The sequence below is a fragment of the Bufo gargarizans genome, chromosome 3 (genome assembly GCF_014858855.1).
Source record: "Bufo gargarizans isolate SCDJY-AF-19 chromosome 3, ASM1485885v1, whole genome shotgun sequence".
Taxonomy (NCBI): domain Eukaryota; kingdom Metazoa; phylum Chordata; class Amphibia; order Anura; family Bufonidae; genus Bufo; species Bufo gargarizans.
The window spans coordinates 285,997,472-286,013,455 of record NC_058082.1 but is presented as its reverse complement, the minus strand read 5'-3'; the positions used below and the strand labels follow the sequence as shown (position 1 = coordinate 286,013,455).

The window sequence follows — 15,984 nt, the reverse complement described above, 5'->3', positions numbered from 1 at the left end:
CAGCCATCCTGTGGAGGTGGCGAAGTATTTGAAAGAAGGCAGCCATTTCTCTGCTCCAGGACAAGCGCTTTTTCATCTTCCACTAAGAGACTATTTAGTAAACATTACATCCTCCCTGTCACTACAGAGCTCCCCTCCCAGCCTGCGTCATCAGCTCAGCAGCCCGGCGCCAGCCAATCACAGCGCTCCCAGCACCAGCATCGTCCTCAGCATGCCTGCTCGACCTGCACTCTCATTGGTACCCTCGGCCTGCTTTCTGATTCGCTGTCCCGGTGGAGATGGGCGGAGCTATTAGCAGCAGTGTTTGGGCAGAGTAAAACCCCCCCCTGCTTCCGGCATTAGCTGTAGTCTCTCCCGTTACACGGAGACACAAAGACTTGGTGGTGGGCATTGCGGAGGGATGGACGCGGCTTGACAGGCATGCCAATGCCTCAGAGAGTGTTGTCTGCCAGCCGCTTGTCATGTGAGCTGCCCCTGGATGTGTCATGGGCCCCTGGGGTCGCGCAGGATGCTTGCACCTTGGACAGCGACTGACGTTAACTTGCTCTTGAGAAAGGGGTGCAGGTGCTTTGGGGCTACTGAATGACAGCCCCGCAGCCCCAACATGGAGGCGGTGGGAGACTTCGAGTACTGCAGGAAGGACCTGATCGGGCATGGAGCCTTCGCCGTGGTGTTTAAAGGGCGGCACAGGAAGGTAAGCGGCCTCCCTCCTAGGGGACTCATCAGCCAGTGCCCTGGCTCCCTGTGTGTACAGCCCGGCTCATAGGACCTGTATGTACACGTGATGTGCTGCTGCCAGAGTGCCACTGTGCCCCCTCCTCCCTTGTGCAACCTATTGTTCTAACTGACCCCACAAGATGGGTTACCTGTCCATCAGTTACTTTCTCTCTGTATATATTAGCAGAATGTTTGTGTAGTTAAAACACATCCACAGTGCCCCCCGTAACGGTGACATCCACGGTGCCCCCCCGTAACGGTGACATCCACGGTGCCCCCCCCCCCCCATAACGGTGACATCCACGGTGCCCCCCCCCCCGTAACGGTGACATCCACGGTGCCCCCCCCCCCCCCGTAACGGTGACATCCACGGTGCCCCCCCCCCCCCGTAACGGTGACATCCACGGTGCCCCCCCCCCCCCCGTAACGGTGACATCCACGGTGCCCCCCCCCCCCCCGTAACGGTGACATCCACGGTGCCCCCCCCCCCCCCGTAACGGTGACATCCACGGTGCCCCCCCCCCGTAACGGTGACATCCACGGTGCCCCCCCCCCCGTAACGGTGACATCCACGGTGCCCCCCCCGTAACGGTGACATCCACGGTGCCCCCCCCCCGTAACGGTGACATCCACGGTGCCCCCCCCCCCCGTAACGGTGACATCCACGGTGCCCCCCCCCCCCCGTAACGGTGACATCCACGGTGCCCCCCCCCCCCGTAACGGTGACATCCACGGTGCCCCCCCCCCCCGTAACGGTGACATCCACGGTGCCCCCCCCCCCCGTAACGGTGACATCCACGGTGCCCCCCCCCCCGTAACGGTGACATCCACGGTGCCCCCCCCCCGTAACGGTGACATCCACGGTGCCCCCCCCCCGTAACGGTGACATCCACGGTGCCCCCCCCCGTAACGGTGACATCCACGGTGCCCCCCCCCCCCCGTAACGGTGACATCCACGGTGCCCCCCCCCCCCCCCGTAACGGTGACATCCACGGTGCCCCCCCCCATAACGGTGACGTCCACAGAGCCCCCCTCATGATATCTACAAAAGAGGACCTTTCATCGGTCCAAACATCGTGAACTAAGTATCATGACATATACAGCGGAGCCCAGGGATTGCACTGCACTTACTATGATCCCTGGGTGCCGCTCCGTTCTCCCGTTATGTCCTCCGGTATGTTCGGTCACTTGGTTATAGTAGGCGGAGTCTGCCCTTGTTCTGCTGGGCGTCTCCCTTCTCCTAGGCTGTAGCGCTGGCCAATCGCAGCGCAGAGCTCACAGCCTGGGAGTTTTTTTTTTCTCCCAGGCTGTAAGCTCTGCGCTGCGATTGGCCAACGCTACAGCCTGGAAAAAGGAGACGCCCGGCAGAACAAGGGCAGACTCCGCCTACTATAACCAAGTCCCCTAAGTCTCCGCCTACTATAACCAAGTGACAGAACATACCGGAGGACATAACGGGAGAACGGAGCGGCACCCAGGGGTCATAGTAAGTGCAGTGAGATCCCTGGGCGCCGCTGTATATGTTACGATACTTAGTTCACAATGTTTGGACCGATGAAAGGTCCTCTTCAACGATTTACAGACAACAATGATATCCATAGTGCTCCAATAAGTGACATCCACAGTCACCCGTAGAGACAATAGTCACATCCACAGTTCTTTTATAACAGTGACAACAGTGACATCCGTGGTGCTTCCATAACAGTGACATCCACGGTGTACCCCCCAACCCCCCACCAGTGAAGAAAAATGGCTGGGTTGTTATGAAGACCTGGTGTAAAACTGTGTGTATGTGGAGACTAAGAACCTGCAAGCTTCTATTGGCCAATATAGGTCATGTGACTATGTGTATGTCAGTAAGCCCTTTTGCACATGACCGTATGTATTTTGCGGTCTGCAAAAAATACGGATGACATCCCGTGTGCATTCCGTATTTTGCGGAATGGAACAGCTGGCACCTAATAGAACAGCACTATCCTTGTCCATAAAGGGAACCTGTCACCAGGATTTTGGGTATAGAGCTGGGGACATGGGCTGCTAGATGGCCACTAGCACATCCACAATACCCAGTCCCCATAGCTCTGTGTGCTTTTATTGTGTTAAAAAACAGTTTTGATCCTTAAACAGTAAGTACATTAACCCCTTATGGACCGAGCTCATTTTCACCTTAAAGGGAACCAATCACCGGGATTTTGTGTATAGAGGTGAGGACATGGGTTGCTAGATGGCCGCTAGCACATCCGCAATACCCAGTCCCCATAGCTCTGTGTGCTTTTATTGTTTCAAAAAACCTATTTGATACATATGCAAATTAACCTGAGATGAGTCCTGTAGGTGAGATGAGTCAGGGACAGGACTCCTCTCAGGTTAATTTGCATATGTATCAAATAGGTTTTTTGAAACAATAAAAGCACACAGAGCTATGGGGACTGGATATTGCGGATGTGCTAGTGGCCATCTAGCAACCCATGTCCTCAGCTCTATACACAAAATCCTGGTGACAGGTTCCCTTTAAGGACCTGGCCATTTTTTGCAAATCTGACCAGTGTCACTTTAAGTGCTGATAACTTTAAAACGCTTTGACTTATCCAGGCCATTCTGAGATTGTTTTTTTGTCACATATTGTACTTCATGACACTGGTAAAATGGAGTAGAAAAAAAAATCATTTTTATTTATCAAAAAATACCAAATTGGGAAAAAATTTCAAATTTCCAAGTTTCAATTTCTCTACTTCTATAATACATAGTAATACCTACAAAATTAGTTATTACTTTACATTCCCCATATGTCTACTTCATGTTAGGATCATTTTGGGAATGATATTTTATTTTTGGGGACGTTAGAAGGCTTAGAAGTTTAGAAGCAAATCTTGAAATTTCTCAGAAATTTTCAAAAACCCACTTCTTAAGGACCAGTTCAGGTCTGAAGTTACTTTGTGAGGCTTACAGAATAGAAACCACCCAAAAATGACCCCATTCTAGAAACTACACCCCTCAAGGTATTCAAAACTGATTGTACAAACTTTTTTAACCCTTTAGGTGTTGCACAAGAATTAATGTAAAATAGAGATAAAAATTTCACTTTTTTGGCAATTTTCCATTTTAATATTTTTTTTTCCAGTTAAAGCAAGGGTTAACAGCTAAACAAAACTCAATATTTATGGCCTTGATTCTGTAGTTTACAGAAACGCTCCATATGTGGTCGTAAACTGCTGTTCAGGCACACGGCAGGGCGCAGAAGGAAAGGAATGCCATACGGTTTTTGAAAGGCAGATTTTGCTGGACTGGTTTTTTGACACCATGTCCAATTTGAAGCCCCCCTGATGCACCCCTAGAGTAGAAACTCCCAAAAAGTGACCCCATTTTAGAAACTATGGGATAGGGTGGCAGTTTTGTTGGTACTATTTTAGGGTACATATGATTTTTGGTTGCTCTATATTACACTTTTTGTGAAGCAAGGTAACAATAAATAGCTGTTTTGGCACAGTTTTTATTTTATTTTATCTACAACATTCATCTGACAGGTTAGATGATGTGGGATTTTTATAGAGCAGGTTGTCACGGATGCAATGATACCTAATATGTATACTATATATTATTTATTTTTTATTTATGTAAGTTTTACACAATGATTTCAAACATGTTTTTGTGTCTCCAGTCTAAGAGCCATAGTTTTTTCAGTTTTTGTGCGATTATCTTAGGTAGGGTCATATGACTTTTTGATCGCTTGCGATTACACTTTTTGTGATGTAAGGTGACAAAATATTTCTTTTTTTTTTACTGTAATCATCTGAGGGGTTGGGTCATGTGATATTTTTATAGAGCAAGATATTACGGATGTGGCGATACCGAATATGTATACGCCTTTTTGATCGCTTGCTGTTGTACTTTTAGTGATTTATGGTGACAAAAAAAATGGTTTATTTAGCACAGTTTTTAATTTTTAAGGTGTTCATCTGAAGGGTTAGTTCATGTGATATGTTTATAGAGCCGGTCGCTACGGACACGGCGATACTTAATGTCTACTCCCTCCTATTTATTTTTTACTTAAACTTAAAAATAAAAATTTTTTTGGGGGGGCTTTATTTAATTTTTTTCCCAACTTTTTTTAAATTTATTTATTTTTTTTGGTCCCACTTTGAGACTTCAACTTTTGGGGGTCTGATCCCCTTTACAATGCATTCCAATACTTCTAAAAACCCGGTCTAAAACCTTTCTAAGCACCTGATTAGAGATGATCGAATTTCTTATTTTGAAATTTGTTCACGCTTCGTTTGGTGGTAAAAGCAGAATTGCGTTATGGATTCCATAACACATTTCTATGACTGAATGCCTTTAGAGGCATTCCATTATTCATTCCGTCATGCAGACGAGTCCTCTCCTTTGCATTGCTAGTTCCTAGGTAGCAGTGAGTGCAGTTGCCGCTCAGTACATGAATGCTGCTATCCACTCATGGCTTGTCACTGGCCTATGTAGAAGCCGCTGTTCTCAGGCAGCACTGCAGCCTCTTCTAACAGCAGATCCGTGAGGGTGCCCTGAGTCAGACCCCCACCGATCAGACATTGATGACCTCTGCTTAGGAGAGGCCACATTCAGTTTTTGATGTGTGTTTTATTTTTTTTTATTTTTTTTTACCAAAACCAGAAGCCGATCCAGCAAGAAGGAGAAGTAGAAGTCCTTCCTGACATTTCCCATTCTTTTTAATTTTACTGATGGTTTTGACTTAAAAAAAAACTTCATCATAAACTGAATGTGTGATTCCATCCCGAAGAATATTAAAAGGAGTTCCCCTAAAGCAGGCTGACCTTACTTATCACTGCCATGTACGTTGTGATTGATACTACTTTTAGGTTACCTGTGCGTTGTTTTGCTTGTAGAGGTGGCGCCATGTGAGTAAAACCCTTCGTGGCTACTCCTTCAAACAGTGGACTCGCCCCCCCCCCCCCCCCCCCCGCCAGTCTGATATTGATGACCTATCTTTGCACTGGCCAATCCCTTTAAGTGCAGTGCAATCTAAAATCTAAAGGTTCTTTCAATTATATGAGTCCAATGTATTTACAAGCTGCGGGTTTCCGCCCCACAGATTGACTGACTGCTTTCTCCCTATGCTCAGAAATAAGGACAGAGCTGTCAATCAGCTTGCAAATATCATCAAAGGGGTTGTCCAGAATTCTTCTATTGCTGGCCTATCCTCAAGGTATCTGATCAGCGGGGGTGCAGGATGTGGGATATTGATGGTCTATTCTGAGGATACAACCCTTTTAGGAAGACTCCTTGCCCTCGCTGCACATGATATTGAGAAGTGAGGCTATGATCAGGGTGTCTGTCACTACCTTATGCTGCCCTCAGATGTGATGGCATAAACCCGGTGACACATGCCCTTTAGCTGTACAAGCAGTAAACGTACAGTAAATTCTACCGTTTACAGGAGACGTAAAAATGTACATATGACCTTTGTGCGCTTCTACATTTCTGCTGACAGACAGAAGTTCAGCTCCTGATGTGCATGTCCTTATGATGAGCGGATAGAAATACTTGATCACATTTACTAATGGCCGATATCCCATTACTCGTATGTGTGAGGGGGTCACAGCAGATAGCCCGTCTATGAGGACTTCCAGTCTTTCTGGGCCGCTCCTCTCTGGGGGGAACAGGTGGCCTGTGAATTCAGCCGATCATTTGCTACTGGGCTCAAGGACTAGGGAGTTAGTTGAGTGATGTCACCGCCTGTGCCCTCCCGCCTCATTCAGGTGTACCATACTGACTATTCGTAAGTGTAAGGGGACGTGCCCAACAAAATACGCACCAAATACTGCCGGTTTTGTTGTGGAAATGCTGCGGGTTTACTGTAGATTTCGCCCTCTGCATTTCATCCGGTGGAATCCCCGGCGGAAATAGGCAGTCAAACCTGGCATTCGTCAGATTAGAAATCCGCACTGGAGATTTTTACAGATCTCATTCCCATTTCTGAGCCGCTGTGGAAAAATCCGCTGTCTGACTACTTCATCTCCATCCACAGTGCAGGGAAGTGCAGTCCTGGTGACCATTGGCTACCAGTGGTGTTACAATAGTATCTAAAAGACTACCGCGATTCCATTAGGCCACATTCACACGATGCAGAATACACCCACAGTGTAGTACAGTACCAGCAAAGTGTATGAGATTCCACAAATTTCGTACACTTTGCGGATTGTTTCTGTGCGGAAATTGACCTGTAGCATCCGCGGCATGTCAATTATGTTTTAGATGTTTATTTCGCCCTTTTCCAATGAAAGGTGAGATCTGCGGCAAAACCGCATCAAATTAGAGATTGTGGATATGTTGCAGAAACGCATGTAAATCCACGCGGAAATTGGTGCAGATCTTATGTGCAATCACAGGCGGTCTTAGAGAAGCATGTTGGCACAGAATTTAGCCATCACATAATGTCTGACCGGATATTCACTACCGTGCTATTCCCCCGATTTTATTTTCTATAGATGGGATGCCCTCTGCACATTGTGAATGTGGTGTTATTTGTTGTCACCCACCGTTCCTAGCGTCGCATGGCCATCAGTGTCAGATAGGTGGGAGTCCGACTCCCGGCACCTCTGATGATCAGCTTCTTGAAGGGGCTGTGGTGTGAGCACCCCAATGTTTACCTGCACCCTGTCTACATGGTAGCGGATGTGCAGCTTTTCATCCCATTCACTTGAATAGGGGCTTACCTGCAGTCATCTGTGATGATCCCACCAGCAGCATGCCAGACTAAACTGGCCGACAGTGGCCGATCATGACTGCTAAAACTTTCCAACCGGCCTGACTGTATTTTCGTCAGACAGAAGCTTTAGTTAGGCGATTTACATATTTTTGTTGCTCGTTTTCCAAAGAATGGCCCAAATTCGGGCTTCTTATTCCTCATCTGTGGCCAGCTTTGCCTCCTGCTGGATCTTACATTGGATGTGGAGAGACTCTGGCAGTATAGTTGGTGAGGTAACCAGGGGCAGACTGGGAACTGGTGGCCCTCGAAAAAAAAACAACTAAAAGTGGCCCCATGTTGTTGAGCATTCCTGCTTTAGAATATCCAACTTGCAGCCCTCCAGCTGCAAAACTACAACTCCCAGCATGCCTGGACAGACTACAGCTATTAGTGCATGCTGGGATTTGTAGTTTTGCAACAGCTGGAGGACCGCTGGTTAAGCATCCCTGCTCTAAAGTAACAGAAGGCAGAGCCAGCAGTACCTTAGTGCAGCACAAAATACTCCCCCCGTGCAGTAATCCACTGTATCCCTACCCTAAGGATGGCAATACGGTTGCGTTCAGGAGGGGACTTGCCGTCGCAATACCTGATGCACCTAGCATTAATAAAGGCTCAGAGCATATATTATGTACCCAGCGAGCGGCCATGAGGAGGGCTCAAGGGCCCCCTGGGCATTGGCACTGGGAAATTTCCCTGTAGGGTCTATGGCCAGTCCGCCCCCTGGAGGCAGCCATACAATGCTGTATAGTTGCCAATACACTTGTGCTGCCTAGTGTGCTGTTGCATCTTTCTGCACCTGATGTCAGATCAGACAGGAGAGAGGTGTTACAGTCATCATACCTGTATGTCTCCTGCCATTAGAGAAAAGTAATAAAACCTTTTCCGCCCTTCTTCTTCACATAGATCCTGCTTTTAAAATTTGGACTGTAAATACAGTAGTATAAATGTGGCTGAGGTTTTGTTAATGACGTGTTTGGCATGGTAAGACAGAAAACGTATAGTCAATAAATCACTGTTGGCTAAACACTGACATTGAGTGTCGTGGCTGTGATGATTTAGAAGAACCTGTAAAGGTAATATTATGCCAGGGGGTACAGAGCAGAGTCCATGTGCCAATGTCCCAAGTGTCTTGCCGCTGTGATGAAGGTGTCTACTTGATCCGTCCCCAGCTTACTTTTTATGATATGGATTGATTGACAGCACTGCAGCTTAGGGATTTGTGCTCTGAGATAGAGCTGACGCAGCCTGTCTGACTGCTGATGTGGAAGCAATGTACAGTATGCTTTGGCTGGTCACATTATCTACTTCATGGATGTGTCTGGTCCTATGTGTAATCTATGCCAATGATTGAAAGATAATCTGTCAACAGGGATGCCCCTTTAAGAAAGAGCATCTATACCTGAGGTCCACATCCATTTGTCATCTGAAAACCTCGAAGTTTGTGAATTGATTTCCTTCAGTTTGCAATAAAGGTCCATCTGGGTGTTACCAGATGGGGTGAGTCCCTGCACAGTCTGACACTGTCCTATCAGTTCTGTCAGACTGTGCAGGGACACACCCCATCAGGTAACACCCGGCTGACCTTTACTGCAAACTGCTAGTAATTCATAACTTTCAGCAGCATTAATAGAGGAGTGGCACATGTTACAGTTATAAGAATAGATTCCCTAGGATTGTTATTACATGGGGATGCAAGTAGTTACTACAGACGTGGACAAAATTGTTGGTACCCTTTGGTCAATGAAAGAAAAAGTCACAATGGTCACAGAAATAACTTTAATCTGACAAAAGTAATAATAAATTAAAATTCTATAAATGTTAACCAATGAAAGTCAGACATTGTTTTTCAACCATGCTTCAACAGAATTATGTAAAAAAATAAACTCATGAAACAGGCATGGACAAAAATGATGGTACCCCTAACTTAATATTTTGTTGCGCAACCTTTTGAGGCAATCACTGCAATCAAACGCTTCCTGTAACTGTCAATGAGACATCTGCACCTCTCAGCAGGTATTTTGGCCCACTCCTCATGAGCAAACTGCTCCAGTTGTGTCCGGTTTGAAGGGTGCCTTTTCCAGACTGCATGTTTCAGCTCCTTCCAAAGATGCTCAATAGGATTGAGGTCAGGGCTCATAGAAGGCCACTTTAGAATAGTCCAATTTTTTCCTCTTAGCCATTCTTGGGTGTTTTTAGCGGTGTGTTTTGGGTCATTGTCCTGTTGCAAGACCCATGACCTGCGACTGAGACCAAGCTTTCTGACACTGGCTAGTACATTTCTCTCTAGAATTCCTTGATAGTCTTGAGATTTCATTGTACCCTGCACAGATTCAAGACACCCTGTGCCAGACGCAGCAAAGCAGCCCCAGAACATAACAGAGCCTCCTCCATGTTTCACAGTAGGGACAGTGTTCTTTTCTTGATATGCTTCATTTTTTCGTCTGTGAACATACAGCTGATGTGCCTTGGCAAAAACTTCGATTTTTGTCTCATCTGTCCACAGGACATTCTCCCAGAAGCTTTGTGGCTTGTCAACATGTAGTTTGGCATATTCCAGTCTTGCTTTTTTATGATTCGTTTTCAACAATGGTGTCCTCCTTGGTCGTCTCCCATGTAGTCCACTTTGGCTCAAACAACGACGGATGGTGCGATCTGACACTGATGTTCCTTGAGCATGAAGTTCACCTTGAATCTCTTTAGAAGTCTTTCTAGGCTCTTTTGTTACCATTCGGATTATCCGTCTCTTAGATTTGTCATCAATTTTCCTCCTGCGGCCACGTCCAGGGAGGTTGGCTACAGTCCCATGGATCTTAAACTTATGAATAATATGTGCAACTGTACTCACAGGAACATCTAGTTGCTTGGAGATGGTCTTATAGCCTTTACCTTTAACATGCTTGTCTATAATTTTCTTTCTGATCTCTTGAGACAGCTCTTTCCTTTGCTTCCTCTGGTCCATGTCGAGTGTGGTACACACCATATCACCAAACAACACAGTGATTACCTGGAGCCATATATATAGGCCCAATGGCTGATTACAAGGTTGTAGACACCTGTGATGCTAATTAGTGGACACACCTTGAATTAACATGTCCCTTTGGTCACATTATGTTCTGTGTTTTCTAGGGGTACCATCATTTTTGTCCATGCCTGTTTCATGAGTTTATTTTTTTACATAATTCTGTTGAAGCATGGTTGAAAAACAATGTCTGACTTTCATTGGTTAACATTTATAGAATTTTAATTTATTATTACTTTTGTCAGATTAAAGTTATTTCTGTGACCATTGTGACTTTTTCTTTCATTGACCAAAGGGTACCAACAATTTTGTCCACGTCTGTACAACAGACATGTCAGACGAGGTGACAGGTCCTCTTTAAGAAAACTTAGAGGTTTTACCATCTGTGACATTTATGGCAAATTGAAAGGATAGAGGTAACATGCTACTTATTCTCTCATTTTATTTTATTTTTTTAGGCTACTTTCACACTTGCGTTTGGGGTTCCGCTTGTGAGATCCGTTTGAAGGCTCTCACAAGCGGCCCCGAACGGATCCGTACATCCCCAATGCATTCTGAGTGGATGCGGATCCATTCAGAATGCATCAGTTTGGCTCCGTTTCGCCTCCATTCCGCTCAGGAGACGGACACCCAAGCGCTGCGTTTTGGTGTCCGCCTGGCCGTGCGGAGCCAAACAGATCCGTCCTGACTTACAATGCAAGTCAATGGGGACGGATCCGTTTGATGTTGACACAATATGGTGCAATTGCAAACGGACCTGTCCCCCATTGACTTTCAATGTAAAGTCAGGAGTCCCTATTAATATACCATCGGATCTGAGTTTTCTCCAATCCGATGGTATATTTTAACTTGAAGCGTCCCCATCACCATAGGAACACCTCTATGTTAGAATATACCATCGGATTTGAGTTAGATCTTGAAAACTCTGATCCGACAGAATATTCTAACACAGAGGTGTTCCCATAGTGATGGGGACGCTTCAAGTTAGAATATACTAAGAACTGTGTACATAACTGCTGCCTGGCACCACACAATCTCTTACAGGGGGCTGTGATCTGCACAATTAAACCCAATTAATTAATTGTGCAGATCTCAGCCCCCTGATCGGATCCTGCCAGGCAGCAGGGGCCAGACCCCCCTCCCTCTCTCCCCAGTATTAAAAGCATTAGTGGCCAGTTTGCCCCCCCCTCCCTCCCCAGTATTAAAAGCATTGGTGGCAGCGCCCCCCCTCCCTCCCCCCATCAATCATTGGTGGCAGCGGAGCGGCATTTCCAATCGGAGTCCCAGTTTAATCGCTGGGGCTCCGATCGGTTACTATGGCAGCCAGGACGCTACTGCAGTCCTGGCTGCCATGGTTACTTAGCTGATACTTACCTGCGCTGTCTGTGGCCGGCCGGCGCTCCTCCTACTGGTAAGTGACAGGTCTGTGTGGCGCATCGCACAGACCTGTTACTTACCAGTAGGAGGAGCGCCGGCCGGCAACAGACAGTGCGGCACCTGAGGGGTTAATTGTGCGGATCACAGCCCCCTGTAACAGATCGGGTGCTGCCAGGCAGCAGGGGGAAGTTATGTACACAGTTCTTAGTATATTCTAACTTGAAGCGTCCCTATCACCATGGGAGCGCCTCTGTGTTAGAATATACTGTCGGATCTGAGTTTTCACGTGAAAACTCAGATCTGAAAAAGCTGTAATGCACACGGATCCACACTGAACGGATACCATTGTTTGCATTATAGGTGCGGATACGTCTGTGCAGATACCAGATGGATCCGCACCGAACGCAAGTGTGAAAGTAGCCTTAACTGAGCAGAAATTTTTCGTGACATGAGAACTATTCAGAGCTGTGGGATTTGATTCTGATTCTGCCATGGTATCCACTTGAAATCAATGTGAATGTTTTCCATTATCCCCAGTAGCATGCATGACCTATTCAACGATTCATACTCGCCAGTTCCCCTCCACTCGTATTCTGTACAAGGGTTCCTGTTGGCCATCTTCCAGTCCAGACAGGGTATGGACATGGTCACTGGCGCCACTGCATAATCTGTCGCAGTGCTGCTTGGTAATATGTCACCGCTAAAGTCATTGGCTGCAGTGGCGCAGGTGACCATGTCCATACCCTGTCTGGACTGGAAGATGGCCAACAGGAACCCTTGTACAGAATACGAGTGGAGGGGAACTGGCGAGTATGAATCGTTGAATAGGTCATGCATGCTACTGGGGATAATGGAAAACATTCACATTGATTTCAAGTGGATACCATGGCAGAAGTATGCTCTGCCAGAAGTAAGCAAGCGGAAAACAGAAGATAGCCAAGTGGGCGACAGGGTGCAGGACCAGAGAGGTAGTAGATAAGTATGACTCTTTCAGTAGGTCATACATTCTACCAGGATAAACAGAAACTTAAAGGGGTTTTCCAAGACATCAGTATCTGATCGGTGGGGTCCAACAACTGTTACCCCCGCCGATCAGCTGGCTGTGAAGGCACAGACGTCGCAGTAGCGCCACGGCCTTTTCTCGGCTCATCAAGTACAGTACCCTACATGGTATAGCGGATTTGCTAGGTATACCAGCTCACTTGAATGGGGCTGAGCTGCGCCTAGGCCATGTCACCGATGAATGTGATGTCGCATGGTCTAAGCTAAGCTGCGAGAAGGCCACAACGCTGGTGCCTTCTCAAACAGGGGTCCCGGGTGTCAGACCCCCACCGATCAGATACTGATGACCTACCCTGAGGATAGGTCATCAGTCTGAAAGTCTTGTAAAACCCCTTTTAAGGTTAAACCATCATCCCGTGTCCTATCAATATACAGTTTGTGAAATGTCAGTGCGTTGTGGCCATTACTTTGTCACGTCATTGCCGTGTGTTAAAGGTGGTCGTGTTAATAACATTTGTTTTTAGATACATGGCAATGACTGGGCACAGCTGTCTACAAGGGATTTGGCAGACGGGTTGGTGGCAGCTGCCAAGATTTCTGAGCAGGACAACACGAAATTAAATTATGACTCCTGTCGCTTTGCTTGTGCTTCTGTGGAAAAGTTTGTCTTAATCCTTTCTCTTTCTGCTTAGAAAACAGACTGGGAGGTGGCTATAAAGAGCATCAATAAAAAGAACTTATCAAAGTCACAGATCCTGCTTGGCAAAGAGATCAAAATTCTGAAGGTAAGGTTTATTACCCCGTTCAGTGGAAATGCTGTACAGTGACGCTTCAGTACTTTTATGTTAGAGATTTTCCAGGATGTTTGTCTTCTTCCAAAAACAGCGCCACACCTGCCCATGGATTGTGTCTGGTACTGCAGCCCAGCTCTGTTGAATGGGACTAAGCTGCAATACCACACACAACCTGTGGGCAGGTGTGGCACTGTACCTGGAAGACCGCAGTCGCAGTCATGTTTTCTGATTCCAGACAACCCCTTTAATGGGGCCTGCTAATGACTGGCCCAGATATGCTATGTTTTCTGCTGGTGTTATCTGGTTTTCTCATGCTGCAGTTATCGTTTGGTCTTGAGCAGCTTCTTTTCTGTGGTAATAAGGGTCACCAAGGTCTCTAATGCTGACGGTGGGACAGACCTGCCTGGTGTGCTTCTTCCTAGTTTACAGCACACACAAGATTACTTGAGGTGCATGCTCCATGATGGTGGACTGTGTCAGCGTGTGATCGGAAGTCACAGATGTCAGAAGCACACCTTATCTCCTTCTGGAAACATCATGCTACTCTTCATGGGCAGTCATGTTGTATAGCCCAGAGGATCAAATGATGGACAATCCAGGTCCTAGACTGAGGACAGTCACAGTAGTTATTAGACCTCGGTCTTGCAATGATCCTTGTACCTGTGTGTCCTTCACATCACCTGGACTGATTGAGTTTTACGTGCTGGAAACAAACAATGAAGGTTCCTATGGAATAACGGCAAGCAGAGATCTTAGAATCCATGAGGAATTGATGCAGAAAGTAAATTGGAAAATTCAAAAAAGTAAAAAGAGAATAAGATCGCACATCCACAAGCTTAGCTTTGATCTATAACTGCTTCTCAGCAAAATTAACATCACTTCTCAGTGCAATAATTACTATACGGCACCCTATACTGCATGCTGTATAAGAGGCATTAGTGTACTTTTTGATCAAAAGGCATAAGCCCACAATTGGAAAAATTTTAACTTTTCCTTATACAATGGATAACTCATTTGCTGACACAGGAATTGCCCTCTTGGGGCTCATGCACACCACCATGGTTTGGGTCCACATCCGATCCGCATTTTTTTGCGGGTCAGATGCGGACCCATTTACTTCAGTAGGGCCGCAAAAGATACAGACAGCACTCTGTACATTCTATGCTGTTTGCTAAATTATAGAACATGTCCTATTCTTGTGCGCATTACAAACAAGGATAGGACTATTCTATTAGAGAGCTGACTTTTTTTTGCTAAATGTGGAATGCACACAGCCGGTATCCGTGTTTTGTGGATCCGCATAACCGCCAACAGTCGTGAGGCTTTGTTCACATGTGCGTTGAATTTTCCATTATTCAGTTCTGTCAGAGATGCAGAATAATGGAACAAAATGCCTGCAAAGGGCTGTCCCTGGTGCTGAAGAAGCAATCTCCTGCATCTTGATTGACAGGGCCAGACTACTTGATCGGCTCTGCCAATCTCATACCTACGTCGTTGCTCCAAGGAGCAGTGGCTATGTTTGTGCTTCCAAAACAGTGACTGTGCATGCGCTACAAGAATTCTTGTTCATTAGCCAAATTGATTCACACATCCCAGGATAGGTCATCAGTAGGGCTGGGCTATATATATATAATTTGGCCAACGATAGAGATTTCGTCTATCACCCTGCCGCGATAGATCATGGCACGCGTCGCTCTTGGTGCGCATTATGTTATCCTGAGTCGGCACAGTGGAGAAGGAGTCGTCCCTCCCCACTGTGTGTGGCTGCCGCTGACCACCAATGAGAACAGAGAGGAGCAGGAGGGACTGTGACCACTGCGCCACCAATGTATATAGTTAATGCTTGAATACAAAAGTAGCCTGCGTGTGCCGGCCATATCCCATACCTGGCACCAGGCCTCTATGACTGCACGCTGCGATCCACCACAATTAACCCCTCAGGTCCTCGGGTTAATTGCGGCAGATTGAATCGCGCAATCATAGAGGCCGGGGTATGGAATATGGCCGGCACCCTCAGCCTACGTTTGTATTCAAGCATTAACTATATTCATTGGTGGCGCAGTGGCCGCAGTCCCTTCCTTCTACTCCCCCTCTTATCACTCAGTATAAATTGTGCTGCCCCCCCCCCCCCCCCCAAGGTATTAAATCATTGGTGGCAGCTTCTGATCAGAGCCCCAGCAGTGTAATCCTGTGGCTGCGATCGGTTACCATGGCAGCCAGGACGCTACTGAAGCTAATAGTTACTAAATAAAAAGCAAAAAAAAAAGTTGACCCCCCCCAAATGTAGAAAATAATATATTGCAATATATCGTTATATCGCGATATAGATTTTAGGC

At 46.6% G+C, this 15,984-nt stretch overlaps 1 protein-coding gene across 1 annotated transcript in view; it reads left to right on the top strand.

Annotated features, from left to right (window-relative positions):
• Positions 1 to 320: 320 nt before the first annotated feature.
• The window catches only part of ULK2 (unc-51 like autophagy activating kinase 2), a 103,806-nt gene continuing 88,142 nt past the window's right edge, over positions 321 to 15,984 (top strand). The window contains exons 1-2 of the mRNA XM_044286194.1: positions 321 to 694; positions 13,547 to 13,639. Coding sequence (XP_044142129.1) covers positions 605 to 694; positions 13,547 to 13,639 — 183 coding nt within the window. The 5' untranslated portion in view covers positions 321 to 604. The remainder of the gene's footprint in view (positions 695 to 13,546; positions 13,640 to 15,984) is intronic.